Here is a 15,750-nt window from a genome sequence, read left to right as displayed (position 1 = left end):
AATTATCTCACACTTCATTAAGTACCAGATGAAGAAACTTAATCGTTACCAACTTACCTGAGCTTCCAGCTTGTTTGGAATGGTTTCAATGCAAGTAGGTCTATCTGACCTGCTTCTGTCAGGACTTGGATTCTTCTATGATGAAACTCTTTCAATGCTCCTAGCGTTTACCCTCACCATAATCACCAATGTACCAAAAATCTAAAGCCAATGCAATAGTCAATCTTCAAATTCAACATCACTTTTTTTATTTTCTCCTTCACGCCCCATGTCCTACCCTTCTTCACACTATCAACACCACAATGACTACTACGTCGGTCATGTCCTCGGCGGTAGCAATACCAGTGGTTCCCAGTACGGCCATCATCTGAATGCCAGCTATGGCGCCACGGCCGGTGTTCAAGATCATCTTCAGGCCAACATGAACAACAACAGCGGGTACAATAGCTATACTTGTATTGGTGCTCCGGTCACGCACAGCGGCGGGTTTGGACAAGAAAGTAGCAGCCTGAGTCCGGAGCTGACTGGAACGGGAGGAGGAGGCTTTGTCAGCGGTGGTGGAGCCAGGGATGGGTCGATGAACTACTCAGGAACACAGCCCTCTCCTCCTCCTTCTTCCATCAACCGATTTCAACATGGCTTCTAATTAATCATTTAAAATCGTTTTTTTTTCTTTTCCTTTTAGTAGAGTCATAGTAGTAAGTCTGAACTGTGAAATAGTATTATTAGGATATTTGGTGACACGCCACGCAGAATCGATAGGGAGAGATGAGTGTTAGCTATCTCAGTTCATCCAATGTCAACACAGCAACAAATCAGGGCTGATATTCTCTATCAACACAATCAGATCAGTCTTCCTACCCTATTTCCTAATCTATCTTGACATAGCTGCAATTATGCAATAGAGATTGTAAATTCATCTTTAATTGATTCTGTCATTATGTTGATAGCAAAACCTATGGATCTAAATTGTCAATCTTTATGTATAAATATGTAAAGATGAGATGAATAGAATCAAGCAACTTACCTCAGCAATTCTGAGTTCTTCAGAGAGACTCAAAAGAAGCTGACAAAATGGGGTCATGAATATGTAGAATGAAGAAGAAGATCGAAGTAGAGAGAGATTGAGTTTTGTTGTTTCTCAATCTCTACAGGAAGGACTGGACTAAAAGGACAGCTATAGAGGTCATGGACAGGCTCAGCAAGTTTGGCTTCAAGCTGTGGGGATTTTTGGAAGAGGGCGTTGGGCCTCTTCTGTGTGTTGTGACCTGTGTATTTCTGCGCTATACTCCCAAGTCTGAAAAGGAAAAGAGGGGGGAACTAGAAAGGGAGCAAAAAAAACTTCTAATGTAATATTCTCCTATCTATCTTGCACAGTTGCACATAACCCATTTTCCTAAGGTAAACCCCAACTCCAGCTCTGCCTGCTCTTGTTTTCACCGTCTTAATTTCGAGAATATCAATTTGTCCCCAAAGAAAAAATAAGTATACTGACATTTGAGATAAGAAACTGATCAGTTCCATTGGTATCTGAGTAAAATCCATATCTGGGAGGATTTTTATCTGAATCTGACTACGCAACAAATGGGATTTGATCTGGGTTTCCTATTTTACAATGATTTTTTTAATTATTTTATTCAGACCAAATTCCATGGTGAAAAAGAAACATAATTGCAAATGCAACTGTCAAACCAATATGTTCTTGCTCACAAAAATAATGGTGTAGACTACCTACAGTTTAACTGTCTAAAGGTCCACTGTTTTATACATGGAGTGGACTAAGAATGAAAAGGGTGCAACAAACAATATATAGGGGTTTCGAAAATGCCGGTGCCGAGTGTTATACTTTTTCCAGTTATGGGATGATCTTTTCATGGACTGCCTCTGCAGTCTAGCACTGAACTGGTTTCTAAACCTTTGTTCTTGATTTGTGCACTTATGTATAGTTGGGAACTAAGTGAGGTCAAGGACCTCGAGGTGTGCCAAAACAGAAACAGGCAGAAGTTTGGTCTTCCGGGATCATGCCACCACCCTTGCTAGTGTCAACTGCATATAATAGCTTCACAACTTCTTCCATGTCGGGGCGTTTATCTGGGTTTGCATCCCAACATTTACGCATAATGCTTGCCAGCGCCGTTGGACAACATTTTGGGATTTCAGGTCTTAAATTCTGTAGCAGGTATGTTCCAGATTAGGCTAGATCAGATCAGCATTTTGAATATGAATAGTATAAACATTTAAGCATGGAATATGCCAACCCCCTTCCAAATGCAGACAAACATTTTGCAGCTAGATGATTGACTCAAAAGACAACTCTAGAGTATTCTAAGATATGAGTTTGTTGCATGAAATCCAATACTTGAAAGAAAATGCAGAGCAAAAGAGATAAAGAACTCATAGCTTTATGTGTAATGCAAACAAACCTGTCGCACGACAGCAGAGGAGACATCAGCAAAACTTAGATTGGGATAAGGCATGTCGCAACAATAGATTTCCCATAAGCAAATACCAAAACTATAGACGTCACATTTTCTGTTGTAAGGCTTACCATCAAGGACCTGCAGAAATTTTCATGGAATATAAAGAAAGAATGATGACTGGTTCAGATCTTTCGTATAGAATTAAGAAATGGTTGCAGAATCATTGTGAAACTTTTCTTCGTTTAGCATTATGACACCTTTAAAATCAAATATATGAGTAACAAATGGTACGTACCTCTGGGGCCATGTATCCAAGGGTACCAGTCTCCCCGGTCATGTCCCTTGGATTCTGAGCTTCTACTCGAGCAACGCCAAAATCAGCAATTTTCAGAGTTCTATGATTATCCAGCAGCACATTTTCTGTTTTGACGTCACGGTGTACAATTTTCTTTGCATGGAGATAACTTAAACTGAGATAGTGGAAACACACGGAATAAACCCATTAACTCAGAACCCTAACAAAAACAAAAGGTAAGCCAGCACAACAGAACCTACTAACCCCTTAGACAAATCCAAAGCAAGTTGAACCACAATCTTAAAGGCAAGTTTCTTCCTTCTATTCCTGATCAAATAGTTCTTTAGTGTCCCGCCAGGAACATACTCAACAACAACACAACAAGCTCTAGAAGGAGGAGAATTATGATTATGACCATCACTGGATGTGCCTTTGGTAGGGATTTTAAGATTCGAAGTTCCCATTGAAGCTCCTACAAACTGTCAAATAAAAAGAGATACAGTTTAAACTGAGAAATTTATAATGTATGACAAAGATACAATATCTCATATGTGCCTGAACAACTATATTTTGAGAAAATACTCCAGGAAGCCAATATTAGCAGGCCGAAAGAGATTAGTCCCTAAATCACATTTATGTATTGTAAACAGAAATAAACCTTTTGAGCTGTTAATATGACATTGCATAAGCATTTTGATATGAATTTTTCAATGGAGATAACTGTTACCTTGGGAATATTTGGATGGTCAAGCTTATGCCAGACAGCAACCTCTTGCTGAAACGATGCCCGTAGAGCAGCGGTTTCAGCAGCTGTGGCAATATTATCCTCACCCCAATCCAATATCTTCACTATAAGGAATAACAACACACCATGAGAACATTATTAGAAACATACACATGATGATCAACTGGTGATTGGAGTTTCAATATATAATTCATACAAGACAACATGTTGTTACATACTTTAGAGCTGGTAAATGAGACATCAGACTTCATTTCCAAAGAAGAAGACATCAGACTTAAACCACATACAAACACACATAAGAACCATCTAAACTTGTTCTTTAACCCACTCAGGCAGAAAACCACATGCATTGCTTTAAACAACACAAATTTGCAGCAAACATACAACTCCCAATAATGATACCCATTAAATGTCCAACAACAGACTCAAGAAGTACATAATCTCGAATATAATATCATTTCAGCACCTGTTAATCAAAACTATATGAAACAATAACACATGATGACCTGATCTAGCAGCTCAAAATCTATACTTAACAACCACTAAGTTCCAAAATATAATCCAAATCCTGAATATCTTAAAATTCCATAAATGAATGAGTGGAAATTTAACTGAAGCCATAAGAAATCAAATTTACCTGCAACATCTTGGCCATCATAGGTACCCCTGTACACAGACCCATATGTTCCATGAGCAATAACATATCTTATATCCAACTTTCCCAAATCAATCTCCCACTCCTCCATTGGTGTATGTGCTTCCTTCTCCCTGGACCAGCCCTTACTCAAGTGCTTCTCCAGCTGGATATCCCAGCTCTTGAAGTCAATCTGATCTGCCCTGAAAAACGTTTCTTTCCCAAAAGATGAACCCAAAGCCTTCTCTTTGGTGCTTCTTGGTGTTCCAAAGGAATCATTTTTTTCAATGATGTTTGATTTTCCAGATATCCCAACTCCCCCAACTGCCTCACCACCATTGCTTGAATCCATCTCAATAAATTGTAACTAAAGAATCAAACTTTATGGTTAACCAACCTCAAAACTTAACAACACTGATCAATGGAAAGCAACCCAATTTCAAAACTCATGCACCAGGCTCAATCTTAGCTAAAAGCTTCAGCCTTTCTTCCCAGTTGACAATCACAAACTGCAAAAACCAAAACTTGGTTCAACCCAGAATCTGGAATCAACTTCTAAGAATAAGCCTCACAAATTTGGCAGCTCAAAACCAAACCAAGACAGAAGAAGAATAAGTTGGGTGTGAAATGATTGATTCCAGAAACAAAAAATGTTTTATGGAAGGGCAATATGAGTGGAAAGCAGGACTGCACCAAGACTCCAATAGAGAGAGAAAGAATCCTACAACAACAAAAAGATCAAACAAAAATATACCACCACAGCCGTAACAATATTTTTACTTGCCATTTTCAACAGATTATTTCAAGTCCTATTGATTTCCTTTCCTTTCCTAAAAGGGTCCGTCAAAACCTTGTGGAAATCACCAAAAGGTTAGTTCTTCTTAACCTTAAGATTTTCGTGGCAAGTTCATACAATGCGCCAATCATGAGACAGAATCGTTTTTGGTAAATGTGATAACGACATCCTTTCCATTTGTATTGGATAGAACGAAATATTCAAGTGCTTTTCTTGTGAGAGAAATAATTAAGCTAAGGACACGCGCTAATAGATTATGGAAAAATCTGTCGCCCTAGTTAATGTCAACTACGCCTTGATTGAATCAGCTTCATTTTGAAAGCAATTAATTGAATCCTTCTCATGGTCAACTAGTTATCAGAGTTCCTACTTTTCACAGAGAGCACAGCACAACAATGAAATCTATGTGATCAAACATTTAAAAAAAAAATCTTAGTGTTAAGTACGAACCAGCTAAGTCTAAGCTAGCTGAAAGTTGAAACTTCATAATCGTGTATTGGAAGTTTTCCCATAGTCTAGTTCCAAGTGTATTCTTTTCATTTTCTAATTTCTCGAGTATATTAGGCGGATTAGCATATTTCTTGACCTAATTCAAACCCAAATAGCCAACAAGCATCTTGACAAAAACAAAAAATATGGTTACTTGGTAGTGAATTTTGTGCCAAGATGATCTTATCTTATCTTGGAAATTATGCACCACCAGGTTCAACCTTTCAAATGCAGAGAAGGAAGAAAGAGATGATGGACCAAAAAAACAAAAACAAAGAGATGAGGCGCGGATGGATGGTCTGATTGGCGGAGTTAGGTTGTGTTAAAGTTTTCTAACAGTGATTAAAAGTCTTCAAGTCCTCAACACCTTAGTCCTCATTGGAAAAGGCTCTTGTATACATATATTATACTTTCAATGTCGTCTAATGTGTTTCGATACTCCCAACTATTTTTGACAATGTTTGATGACTTTGATCCACTATCAAGTTCTATCCCTTGCTTTTTACGCATTCTGATGTCCCAAAGGTCAATAGCTTTAGCGTCTAAACTCTTCTACTGATCTCAGGTATGGAAATGGAGATGACAAGATATCTGATAATTTCAAAAGCTCAAGCAGTGTCAAAAAATCTACTGCGAAAGGTTGCAGTTCAGAAATTGCCAGATCCATCATATTATATGCAATGAAAAGTTGGACTTAAACATTTTTCTTCCATTTAATTCGTAAATATATAGACTGACGCTGATTTTGCTATAACTGAACTGGTAAGACTTTATTCCAATGGAGTAACACTATTTACGGTACAAATTAGTTGATCACAGTTCAGATAATTCCCAACACTGTTCAAGCACGCACATGTTCAGAATGAGGTTGTACTTTCCAGCCTTGCCGAAGCTATTTGGAAACAATGGACATCACTGTGCATCCTTCTGCTTTACAAACATATAGTCCACTCAGTCAATCAAACGCATTGATGCATAAATCCCAAAATGTCTGCATTGATTATAAATAAATGCTAGGGAACTCTTCTTTTAAACAGAGGCATTAAGCTGCCGGGCTATGTGTAGAGCCAACTATATCGTGTCATTCGTGTGTGTGTGTGTGTGTGTGTGTAGCAACCAGGTCAGGTGAGTATAACATATCATTTTTACAATTTTGTGCGTGTTAGAAGTTTCAATACGGCTTCACTAATTGATATCAATGGCCTCAGAGAGTAAAGGGCTGACCTTTATACTGAAGAGAACACTGCCATCAGAAACCTGCTGGCCAGCTGTTACATGAAGCCCGTGGACATAGCCTGCTGATGGTGCCTTTACAACATGCTTCAGAAAGTAAAAATTGAAGTTTAGATATAGCACAGAGAGAGTATAAAGTATATGCAATTATAGCAGTACAAACCTCCATCTTCATTGCCTCTAACACTAAGACAGGTTGTCCTTCCTCCACTTTTGTCGCATCCTTAATAAGAACCTTGACCACCAAACCAGCCATGGGTGCAACAATAGTCCCTGGAGGGTGAGATGATCTATCAAAACTGGGCCTATGTTCGGTTTCATCTTCATTGGACAGTTCAACACCCAACTTTTGTCTGAAATGATGATGATGCGACCCATGCCACATATGAATGTGTTTGGTCTGATCCTACAAGCTCAATTCAAACCACCACATTAATGACAGAAGCATTGCAAATAATTGCAGGAAAAGAGTCAACCATATTCTAAAATTCTGATAAACTATTATATGTGTTCTGACAGATGCTTGAATAGAAAGGCATTTACCTTTGAGTAGACAGCTAAGCTAACATCCATGATTACACCATCAGCTTCAACTCTGAAATCATGGTCACCTACACAAGTTGCTTTCACCTCCAAAGGTGGGGAAATGTCTTCTTCTGTCTGCACGCAAAGATGCAGCATCTAGAAACTTCAGGACGGAATGAATTGGTCGAACAAAAACAAAGAAAATAACCTAACACAATTACAAAATTACAAGTACATCTTATTAGCACAATTAATTCATAAGACTACCTCAATCAGATAGCTCCCCTCTGATTTGTACGTGACTGAAAAGGTCAATAACTTTGAGACACTGTTACCATACTCATTCTCCCACTCGAGTTCCATGATACACCTAGCATAATGATGGACTCTGAAAGGCGGAGAAGAATACCATATGGAGATTGTGTTGTTGCTTCCTGAAAATATTGGGAGGCATAGATAATTAAAACAATTCTAAGAACTGGCAAAAAATTGACAATTGGGACCTTCAATTTACCAGGAAGATTTTCTCTGAATACAGAATTTTCCTTTTCAATGAGACACGCAGCTGCCAGTTTGGCACCAAATCTAGCAGCACCAAGCACTGTGTTAGTTACTTCCACATTGCTAGGGTCGACAAACAGGTCATCTTTAAAATGTTCAATAAAATGAGTTTCCACATTCCCAATTACAAATTCCCGATGGTTGGCAAGTTTTGAAAGAAAACTGATGTTGGTTGGTACACCTGCAACCTGTTTAAGCAAATAAGCATTAAAACCACATGATGAAATTGCAACCTGCCCCCATTACCAGTGACACCCTCTCTACCCTGTTGACCATGGGCCTTAAAATTATAGGACATTTAACATGTATATGCAGCAGTACCGCATTAGAGGATTGAAAAATGTGCTTTGATCTGTACAAGCTGCAACTCTAGAATGAGATATACCTTGAACTTTGTCAAGCAATCCTTCAGTTTTAGCAGTGCTACAGCACGATTTTCTCCCCATACTACAAGCTTGGCGATCATAGGGTCATAATGCATGCTAACAGTGTCTCCTTGTTCAACTCCAGTCTCAACTCGAACTGCAAACGAATATATTCAACATAAACAACCAAAAGAATTGAACCATAGGACAGGAAATGAAAATAATTTAGACTTCTGAGCAAGTCATCTCCTTAGAAAAACAACTGGTGCTCACGACTATCTCAACTGAGTATTGAGAGATGAGTCACATGGACACTGGCAATTGAGTGAATTGACTAACCTGTTGGTGAAAGTGGAGCATGCTGATAGTGATGAAGAATTCCAGTTGCAGGAAGGAATCCTTTTGGTACATTTTCAGCATATATTCGGGCTTCAAAAGCATGACCTGTTATTGTAAAGATGACTTTAAAAAACCTAGTAAATGAATATTCTAGTCGGCTGGATCACTTTGCCGAATATATATATAACTCTGTCATCAACTTTAGCCATGTGAGTGAAACTGCGTTTATTCCGTGCAAAGGTTTGAGCTATTCTTATGAGATATCTTTAGTGGGCTATGAATGAATAATTAGCTTATTCAGATTGCCAAATTTTCCTGATGAGGGGAACATTTGGCAATCCTGAAGTTAAACTTGTCACAAAACAGGCCATATCCAATCAGATCTAAATAGGATAGCCAGGCATTGAACATAAAACTAGCCAAAATTTATTTTAGAAGTGGCCATTGCAGCACAAATCTTGACAAAGACCTCTTCCAATAATTTTCTTTTTAGATAACTCACCTGACAAGGGGACCTGTGACTGACTTATGGGAAGGTGTTCTCCATTTGCTACACGAATTTGCCATTCCACAAGATCTTGGCCAACAATCATCTCGGTCACAGGATGCTCAACCTGCATAGCTTCTAACCAATTAGAAAACTGATTAGTTCAAGGACTGAAATGCAATGTAACAGATCGGTTAAAGCACCTGAAGACGGGTATTCATCTCCATGAAATAAAACTGCCCTGAGACTGTATCCACTATAAACTCCACTGTGCCAGCACTGTGATAGCCAACTGCCTTTATGTATTTGGCAAAGACTTCAAGATTCAGCGATACTCTTATAAACCCAAAGTGAAGGAATGAAAACAACAGTATCAACATATATATGCACAGGAGTAGGAAATCACAAGAAAACCACTCTTTATGGGGCTATTTCAGACAGGTACATAGTATATCTTCAATGAGTACACCGCACCTTGGCAGCAGATACCGCTGCTTGACCCACGTGGGACCGGAAGTTATCAGAAACATTTGGCTGCATCAATGGATTTTGATTACAACTCTACTAGAACTATGAAAAATCTACACCAAAAATAGGGGAAACGATCATTACAGCTGGAGCTTCTTCAATTATTTTCTGGTGTCTTCTTTGTACACTGCAATCTCTCTCATATAAATGTAGAACATTCCCGTGTTTATCCCCAAATATCTACAACATCAACAGCCACCAAAAATCAAATTACAGAGTTATGTGTCAAATTGTTGAGATCATGAAAATGATGAAATTGAATGATTGTAATTTGGTAGTTAGATGGGCTGCATCAGTACTACGTTGATGAGGTAAGCTAATGATCATAAACCAATAGCGACAAAAGAGTATAAATGAATTATACAAAGACTACCTGCACTTCTATGTGCCTTGGTTGTGTAATATATTTCTCCAGCAAAATTGTGTTTATGCCAAAAGAAGCAGCAGCCTCCCGTTGTGCTCCAAGGAAGGCTTCAACAAACTCATCCGGACTTTGCACAATCCTCATACCCTAAAACAACTAGATTTTGTGAATTTTTTATTGTTTAAGAAGCTAGGTTAGAGTAACACGTCTGAAGAAATATCTTAGAACATCTTGTGACAGAAAAAAAAAAAGCTGATCCTCCATATTTTATTCAGGTCACTGATAGTTTGGTAAGCAAGCAAATAAGCAGTTTACCTTTCCCCCACCTCCATGAGTTGGCTTTATTAAGACTGGATATCCAATCTTGTCAGCTTCTATCTTCATCAATTCAATATCTTGGTCCTTACCATGATATCCAGGCACAAGAGGTACCCCTGCTGCTCCCATTATCCTCTTTGACGCACTGAAAAACAATCGAACATCAATACAAATGAACAAAATAAAATTCCTATACAAAATGTGGAAATGCTGTACATACACAGGCGTAAACCAAGCCAATGACACATAAAGAGTCTTTATAATAATTTAACACATCGATAAGTATGTTAACGGTACCTCTTATCACCCATGTCCCTTATAGCAGATGCCGGTGGCCCAATAAAGGTAAGACCCTTATCTTCACAGAGCTGAGCAAAGTCGGAGCTTTCTGACAGAAATCCATAGCCAGGATGTATAGCCTAATCACACAAACACAAACATAATTTCCAACCCGAATCAGCATCATTCAAATCACAACAAACACCAATTCACCTCAAAACTACGCATTGAGCTAATCATCGACCAAGTCATCAAAAATTCAACAATCAACCCACTCAGCTACTCAGTTACACATTCACAGCATAATTCAAATTCACTAATAATTGAAAAAAATCAAATTTGAGTACTAAGCTATTGAAATGAGCAATCAAGCTAGGGTAATAGAGACTGACCTGCGCGCCGGTACGGACGGCGGCGTCGAGAATCGAGGAGGCGTTGAGGTAGCTGAGCCGAGCCGGAGCCGGACCGATACGAACAGCCTCGTCTGCGGACTTGACGTGAAGCGAGTGGCGATCGGCGTCGCTGAAAACGGCGACGGTTTGAATTCCGAGGCGCTTAGCGGTGCGCATGATTCTGCAGGCGATTTCGCCGCGGTTGGCGATCAGAATCTTCTCGATTCTCTGCGGCGGCGAGTCGGAGAATGATCGCGGTGATGGTATCCGGAATCGGAATGTCTTGCCGGAGAGTTTCCGGCGGAGGACGGTAGCGACTGACGCCATGAGGAGTGATCGAGTGAGACTTGGCGGCAGTGGAAATGGTTTAGTTTTAGTACCCGGTGGGGTTGCGTGTAGGAGATAAAGACCGTTATAATCGTAAGTATGGGTATAGCCAAGTGTGAGTGGATATGATCATATGTGACTCGTCTGATCTGTATCTCATGTTGTGCTTGTCTGGCACAGCTATCCATTACGCTCCAATTTCTTAGTAAAAATCAACTGTTACGGTGGACATGAACCGATGTGGACAATTACAACCCAAGCTTGTTCACATACATTCTTACAGCTAATCTTAACCTTAAAAAGAAACAATTATTTCAAATATTGTACACCAAGACTACCCGTATATATGCATAACCTCCTAATTACATTGACGACACGAATTAACTAATGTTAGAACAAATAGTCCATGAATTTGACGTCATATCTCAAAACCATGGCACACCTAAGTCCTAACGACACCATCACACCAAAACTCGAAACTGTGAGCGAGAAAACAAAAACAAAAAAGTGAAAATCTAGGAAAGAAATGAAAACGAGGGATGGGCTGCTTATGGCTGGGTTGGGCTTGAATAGGCTCCTCTTAGTTTTTCAGTAAAATATTTACATGAATATGATACTCAAGATTTGTTCAACGCCATGTCTATTACTAATTAGTTTATATGAATGTGATGCATTGATCAACTTAAAAGTCTGTTTTTGTAATGGTTAAACATCTCGCTCAACTTATCCTTCACCAGAAAATCTTGAAGACACAGTTTTGATATGTTCATCATCTCTTCTATGTTGGACACTTGGGCTGCTTGACAATATCATGCACTAATCTGGTCGAAAGCCGTGTGTTTGTTTACGTTTACATTTTAGCATTCAATAGTCGTAAGAGAAAAATGTCATGAAACCATGTAGGCGTTCGTTTGATCATTTCTTGTATTATTGATAGAGGCAATAAGTATGCATCTATCATATATAAAAAAAAAAGGCAATTAGAAAAAGGTACACTTTTCTCATCTTAAATTAGAAAAAAAAAATCACCACTTATTTTCTAATTATAAAAATGTCATCTTAATTTATTAGAAATTAGAAAATAATCAATAAGTTTGCAACAAATTAAAAAATAGTTACTTTTTAAATATTTTTCGGATAATTTTACTTGTTCTTCATCTTCTTCCTATTCTTCTTTTTTCTTCTTCTTATTCTTCTAATTTCTACCATAATTTTGTTGTTCGGCGATGGATTTGAGAGTTGTTGGTATCGTTGAAAAGATCTCTCTCCCCTCTTTCATTTGATACCCTACTCACTCTAAACCGACCACTGTACAAGGCGCAACAAGCCTCACAAGAGGTTGCCGCCGTCGATGGCGGTGCTCCAAGCAGTTACGGCGAAACTGGAGCTCAATGTTTCTTAATTATAGTTATTCTCTTCATTCTGAGCATACTCATGCCAATCTCCTTTGAATTTTAACATAATTTCGCATATTTAGACATTTCCTCTCAGCATGTCGCATCCGCTATCACACCACCTGTCACACCCATTGTCACACTCATTGACACACTCGTTGTCACATTACTTATCACACCTATTGTTACACTACCTATCACTTATGCTATCACACAAGCTGTCACACTAACTATCAACCTCTGTCACACTACTTATCACACTCATTGTCACACTGTTTTTATGTAACTATGTTGTGACAAGAAGAAGAAGAAGAAGAACAATAACAACAACAAGAAAAAGAAGAAATAACTAGAATTGACAAACATTTATTTACTATTATGTGATCTTGAACTTCTCAAATCAACTCATACGATCCAAATATCGACATTAATGTGATGTCACACCCCCAATCACACTATCTATCACACTACCTGTCACATTGGCTATCACACTTGGTGTTAGGCTTGTCATACTAGCTATCACACTAATGTCACAACAAAAAGTTAGTGTAACTGTGTAGACACATGAAATTTAATAAAGTAAATCATATTCATTAAAAAATTAAATCGACCAAGAACCCGACAAAATTGCACAAGTGGACCAAAAGTCAACAAAGTTAGTGCATATCCGAATAAAGCTTGTGTAAGCACATAAACGGATGATCGTAATCGAAGCTACGTGATTCTGACTTAAATCGGAAAATAAATGTTATTGACGATTCGAAATGGTAATCGGATATTTGATTAAATTGATAAATTCTTTAACGGTTATAATTAAATCAATTATTTGAATCTTTTTAATTTAGTTATGAGAGTAATTAATTTTAAATTAATTAGAAAATACATATTGATTTAATTAGAAAATTAAGAAATTTATTATTTTAGTGTCATTAAAATATTCTACAAAATAGAAACTTTGACACTATAAATACCCCCTTCAACATGAAGAGGGGAAACTTGAGAAGAAGAGAGAAAATCACTTGAGCAAGATCACTCTCGACAAATCCTGAAGTCTCCTAAGTCCACGAAAAATCATCAAGCTGCCGAATCGATCGTTCTTCATCAAATCCAAATCCAAACTCAAGTCCACGAAGAATCATCAAGCTGCCGAATCGATCGTTCTTCATCAAATCCAAATCTAAATTCAAGTCCACGAAGAATCATCAAGCATCACATCGATCGTTCTTCATCAAATCCAAATCCAAATCCAAACTCAAGTCCACGAAGAATCGTAAAGCTACTAAATCGCTCGTTTTTCATCAAATCCAAATCAAACTCAAATTCTCAAGATCAAGTGCACGTCACCCTTGAGCCAAGTCACATACGGAGATAGAATCAGAAGAGTTCACAAAGATTGTAACCCCGCGCTTGATATTCAATAAATCACACTTTATTTGTACACATGTCTATATTCTTGTTTGTTTTCATATTCTCGTTCAACAGACTGGTAGTGTGACAGACAATGTAATAATGTGATAGCAATTTTCTTTATAAAAAACTACCTAATATTTGATGTGGGCACCCAAAAACTACTCTGGGCACCATGAATATCTGACCAGAGAAGGATATCGGGCTGGGCACCCATGACGATCCACCAAGTCAACCAAACTCCACCACCTTCTCCTCATCTCACCCACCCCAAATCCAAACTCCTCCCCTCATCTCCAGACCTCCATCCGCCACACGATTTTACTCTCCAACTAATTGGAGTTCCAAAATGACGACGCACAGGAACCGTCGGAACTTGAAACCGAGTAAACTTGTTCAACATCTTTTCCGGCGAGCATCAGCAATAGCAGCATCATCGTTATCGACTCCAGATCATCGTTGACGTCCACCAGCCGTCGTCGCCGCCACCTACAGATCGTCACCGTCTCCAAATCGTGAAAAAGATAACTTCGGAGCCGGCGGCGTGGATCTCGCCGGGGAATATGACGTTGGAGATGAGCTTTTCAAGGCGCATTCGAGCACGAGCTTGATGACCTTGGGGTGAGCGGAGTTGACGACAAGGAGGGGCGGGTGAGGACCGATTTGGCGTTTGGGGAAGAGGAGACCGACGAGGACGTGGAGAAGGAGAAGAATGTCGCAGTGGCATACTGTAAATATCTTCAAGTTCAGTGGCAACACTGTAATTATTTTAGAATTATTACTTTTTTATAATTTTCAAATCTTCCTTTACTTTTTTATAAATTCGTGTATAAAAAATGATTTTTTCATAAGAAGCTTTAAAAAATATATGTTGAAAACTGCCAAAAAAATGCATGATTGAACAGAGTTATTTTCAATAGTATAGTATGTCATATTTGAATCACAATCCATGACACATATATGAAGCACTGAGAAGTTTAGTGGGTCACTTAAACTTTTTGTTGAGAAGAAAACAACAAATCTTTATCAAGAAATGACAAAACTCCAGTACTGGATTCTCCATTTCTCCTCTCCAACAAGGTACCAGCCTAACACAAGCTATTTTCTCAAGACAATTATCTCACACCTATTCAAAACCCATACATATATATATGATCAGCAGCAAGAATAATCAAAGAATCATTTATCAAAGTTATTCATGAAAAACCAGCACATGTATACCAGAAAATTAAAAACCTATTGAAGGTGGACCACTTGGTTCTCCCTCACACTTGCTCACCCTTTTACCTAACAGAATGATGTGCAATTATATGATAGAAATCATAGCTGGTTTTAGAATCTGTGTGATGTGGGGACTGGAGACATGTGCAATTGAGCATTGCTGGCTTAACTTAAGCCATGAGCTTGAACAATTTGATGAGGACCCAACTGCTAGCTTAATTTCTTGTCTCATATATCATGATCTTGTAGCTAGTAGTAGTGTGGTACTAATACTTTTGTAGTGTTGAAAGTAAAAGACTAAAAGGGGAGGAGGACAATCTCCCAAGTAACATGGGTTGGTGCATAGGTGAGGTAGGGTTGGGAGGCTACATTTGTCTTTAGATCTCTCCTTACTAGATGAAGAAACTCCAAGCACATAATGCTTCATACTGCTTTCCTCCTTCACTATTTAAGTGTATTTTCAAGATCATGTATGGATTACTTTCCTTTGTTAGTCTTGTTCCATCTAGCTACTTGGTTAAATGAACACAGTCAGATCACAATCACATTTTGGAGAATATACAACTAAAACCCAAGTAAATCTTTCGTTTTGATCTAGTTTCAAGGCTAATAGTTCGGAAATTTCACGCGA

At 38.5% G+C, this 15,750-nt stretch overlaps 2 protein-coding genes across 6 annotated transcripts; one reads left to right on the top strand and one right to left on the bottom strand.

Moving 5' to 3' along the window:
* Positions 1-268: 268 nt before the first annotated feature.
* On the top strand, positions 269-646 carry LOC126784139 (uncharacterized). The gene has a single exon (XM_050509625.1). The coding sequence runs from the start codon at positions 269-271 to the stop codon at positions 644-646; it is 378 nt and encodes a 125-aa protein (XP_050365582.1).
* A 971-nt stretch (positions 647-1,617) lies between these two features.
* On the bottom strand, positions 1,618-11,187 carry LOC126782154 (methylcrotonoyl-CoA carboxylase subunit alpha, mitochondrial). 5 transcript variants are annotated; one of them, XM_050507336.1, is made up of 21 exons: positions 10,771-11,187; positions 10,397-10,518; positions 10,097-10,244; positions 9,791-9,928; positions 9,502-9,597; positions 9,364-9,423; positions 9,093-9,185; positions 8,905-9,016; positions 8,403-8,507; positions 8,084-8,220; positions 7,652-7,886; positions 7,405-7,571; positions 7,156-7,272; positions 6,776-7,018; positions 6,604-6,699; positions 4,098-4,446; positions 3,443-3,564; positions 2,980-3,194; positions 2,716-2,890; positions 2,424-2,558; positions 1,618-2,170 (listed from the first exon to the last, which is right to left on the bottom strand). In XM_050507336.1, the coding sequence occupies exons 1-21, from the start codon at positions 11,095-11,097 to the stop codon at positions 1,964-1,966; spliced, it is 3,399 nt and encodes a 1,132-aa protein (XP_050363293.1). In that variant the 5' UTR covers positions 11,098-11,187; the 3' UTR covers positions 1,618-1,963. The 5 variants fall into 5 exon arrangements, with proteins under 5 accessions (XP_050363293.1, XP_050363288.1, XP_050363289.1 ...); XM_050507331.1 differs by lacking the exons at positions 1,618-2,170; positions 2,424-2,558; positions 2,716-2,890; positions 2,980-3,194; positions 3,443-3,564 and having other exon boundaries at positions 4,391-4,603; positions 10,771-11,185; XM_050507332.1 differs by lacking the exons at positions 1,618-2,170; positions 2,424-2,558; positions 2,716-2,890; ... (1 more) ...; positions 3,443-3,564; positions 4,098-4,446 and adding an exon at positions 6,020-6,309 and having other exon boundaries at positions 10,771-11,184.
* Between the last annotated feature and the right edge of the window lie 4,563 nt (positions 11,188-15,750).

This window comes from Argentina anserina, chromosome 2, assembly GCF_933775445.1.
Source record: "Argentina anserina chromosome 2, drPotAnse1.1, whole genome shotgun sequence".
In the NCBI taxonomy this organism is placed as follows: Eukaryota; Viridiplantae; Streptophyta; class Magnoliopsida; order Rosales; family Rosaceae; genus Argentina; species Argentina anserina.
The sequence above is the reverse complement of the archived record's forward strand: the minus strand, read 5'-3'. Positions and strand labels throughout refer to the sequence as shown.

Coding starts and splice junctions, on each gene's coding strand:
- LOC126784139 (XM_050509625.1), top strand. CDS start 269: ATGTCCTACCCTTCTTCACACTATCAACACCACAATGACTACTACGTC.
- LOC126782154 (XM_050507336.1), bottom strand. CDS start 11,097: ATGGCGTCAGTCGCTACCGTCCTCCGCCGGAAACTCTCCGGCAAGACA. Junction 7,572..7,651: donor ATTCAGAGAAAATCTTCCTG/GTAAATTGAAGG, acceptor CAATATTTTCAG/GAAGCAACAACACAATCTCC. Junction 2,891..2,979: donor GCTTTGGATTTGTCTAAGGG/GTTAGTAGGTTC, acceptor CCACTATCTCAG/TTTAAGTTATCTCCATGCAA.